The sequence below is a fragment of the Electrophorus electricus genome, chromosome 1, assembly GCF_041902795.1.
Source record: "Electrophorus electricus isolate QZ-2024a chromosome 1, ASM4190279v1, whole genome shotgun sequence".
Taxonomy (NCBI): domain Eukaryota; kingdom Metazoa; phylum Chordata; class Actinopteri; order Gymnotiformes; family Gymnotidae; genus Electrophorus; species Electrophorus electricus.
In genome coordinates this window covers 31,819,359-31,821,858 of record NC_137497.1, presented here as the reverse complement: position 1 = coordinate 31,821,858, position 2,500 = coordinate 31,819,359, and the positions used below count along the sequence as shown (strand labels likewise).

The following is a 2,500-nucleotide window of genomic DNA, read 5'->3' as shown; positions in this document are numbered from 1 at the left end:
TATAGTGTTTGAGCTGTCATTAAATTGAGTTTTGTGTTTATACCAAATTGCAGCTTCTCTCCACATGCTAACATCTCAAAAGCCACTAGCGACTGCAGTTAATTAACAGTGACTTACTCTACCTTACTGTACTCTACCTTACTCTGCCTTACTGTACTCTACCTTACTGTACTCTACCTTACTCTGCCTTACTGTACTCTACCTTACTGTACTCTACCTTACTCTGCCTTACTGTACTCTACCTTACTCTGCCTTACTGTACTCTACCTTACTCTACCTTACTGTACTCTACCTTACTGTACTCTACCTTACTGTACTCTACCTTACTCTGCCTTACTGTACTCTACCTTACTGTACTCTACCTTACTCTGCCTTACTGTACTCTACCTTACTCTGCCTTACTGTACTCTACCTTACTCTACCTTACTGTACTCTACCTTACTGTACTCTACCATACTCTGCCTTACTGTACTCTACCTTACTGTACTCTACCTTACTGTACTCTACCTTACTATACCTTACTGTACTCTACCTTACTGTACTCTACCTTACTCTACCTTACTGTACTCTACCTTACTCTGCCTTACTGTACTCTACCTTACTGTACTCTACCTTACTCTACCTTACTGTACTCTACCTTATTCTACCTTACTGTACTCTACCTTACTGTACTCTACAATACTGTACTCTACCTTAGTCTACCTTACTGTACTCTACCTTACTCTACCTTACTGTACTCTACCATACTCTACCTTACTGTACTCTACCTTACTCTACCATACTGCACTCTACCTTACTGTACTCTACCTTATTCTACCTTACTGTACTCTACCTTACTGTACTCTACAATACTGTACTCTACCTTAGTCTACCTTACTGTACTCTACCTTACTCTACCTTACTGTACTCTACCTACATACCTATATGTCTGTATAGGCCTGAATGTCTTGCTTTCTGCTCTGATTTTTCACCCATCTGGCTCCAGTCCTGCTTATTCTCACAATGGGTTCAAGAATGTAGGAAAATGTGCCATTCCTCTGTCCAACTGTAAAATAGACCAACACCATTTCTTTTTTTCGAACATCAGATCTCCAAAAAGACGCTCATGGTTTTATTGTCATCAGTTTTATGAAAGTTATTTGACGGGCTTTGTGACTTTGTTAGTTTCCCATCAGTTGGCAAGAATGAGTCAGGTTTGGTGAGTTCATGATGTGTTTCTTCCACATCCCCATTAGATGAGCTGAGATGAGCTGATCTGTTTCTATATTACTGCTGACTAGTCCCAGAAGTAAAGTCATGTTCTAAGCTCCAGTTTGAAATATGTCATATAAAAAATCAAGGGATGGACCGATCTGCTCATGGGGTGTGTGTGTGTGTATGTGTGCGTGTGTGTGTGTGCGTGTGTACGTGCATGTGTGTGTGTGCGCGCATGTGTGTAATGTGCTTTTCTGGTAACCGTTCCATGGAAAGCCAAGCATCTTGAAAACTGATGTGAAGATCTAATACTTTTCAGGTGGCAGTCTACTTACGTGCATGTGTGCGTGCGTGCGTAGGTTGGATGACGTTCTGGTTGGAGCTCCTCTCTACATGGATCGGGAGCTGGAGAGTATGCCGCGAGAGGTGGGCCGTGTGTACCTGTACCTGCAGGGGGGTGTCCGTCTCTTCAACTCCCCCATCAGCCTTACAGGGACACACCTGTTCGGACGCTACGGCAGTGCAATCGCGCCGCTTGGTGACATCAACCAGGACGGCTACCTTGGTAAATCTGTGTGTGTGTGTGTGTGTGTGTGTGTGTGTTTTTCTGGGCTCCTGAGTTAAATGGCCCCCATTCCTTCTCCTCCTCCACGTTTCCTCCTCTTCTCAGGCTGTGATTTGTTATGGATGAGCAGGATATCCTTTCCTCAGACCAAACGCTGGAAATCAAAGCTCTTGGCCAGTCAGGATTTAGGAGCTTAATTAGTGACCCAAAGACTCTTTCATTTATTACCACTGCATAATAGTGTGTGGGGGGGATTTCGTGTGTGTGTGTGTGAGTGTGTGTGTGTGTGTGTGTGTGTGTGTGTGTGTGAGTGTGTGTGTGAGTGTGTGTGTGTGTGTGTGTGTGTGTGTGTGTGAGTGTGTGTGAGTGTGTGTGTGTGTGTGAGTGTGTGTGTGTGTGTGTGTGTGTGTGTGTGTGTCAGTGTGAGTGTGTGTGTGTGTGTGTGTGTGTGAGTGTGTGTGTGTGTGTGTGTGTGTGTGTGTGTGTGTATGTGGTTGTGTGTGTGTGAGAGATAGATATGTATGTATGTAAATATCTATGTTTGTGAGTCCTGCGGAGGCGTGTGATGCAGACTTCCTGTCACCATGCCCAGAGTTTACATTCTCCAGTGTGCCTTATTTTCATTTTCATTTTTATCTTCAGCTGACTTACGGCAGCGCAGCTACAGTGCATCACCCCCAGACTAGTATAATTAGTATTCTAATACCTCACTCAAGAGGAGGAGCAGGTGTGTGTGGCACG

At 44.2% G+C, this 2,500-nt stretch overlaps 1 protein-coding gene across 3 annotated transcripts in view; it reads left to right on the top strand.

Moving 5' to 3' along the window:
- itga8 (integrin, alpha 8) overlaps positions 1 to 2,500 on the top strand; it is a 63,111-nt gene that overhangs the window by 20,151 nt on the left and 40,460 nt on the right. For all 3 annotated transcript variants that reach the window (XM_081715193.1, XM_081715194.1, XM_035526043.2), the window contains one exon: positions 1,554 to 1,759. In XM_081715193.1, coding sequence (XP_081571319.1) covers positions 1,554 to 1,759 — 206 coding nt within the window. The remainder of the gene's footprint in view (positions 1 to 1,553; positions 1,760 to 2,500) is intronic.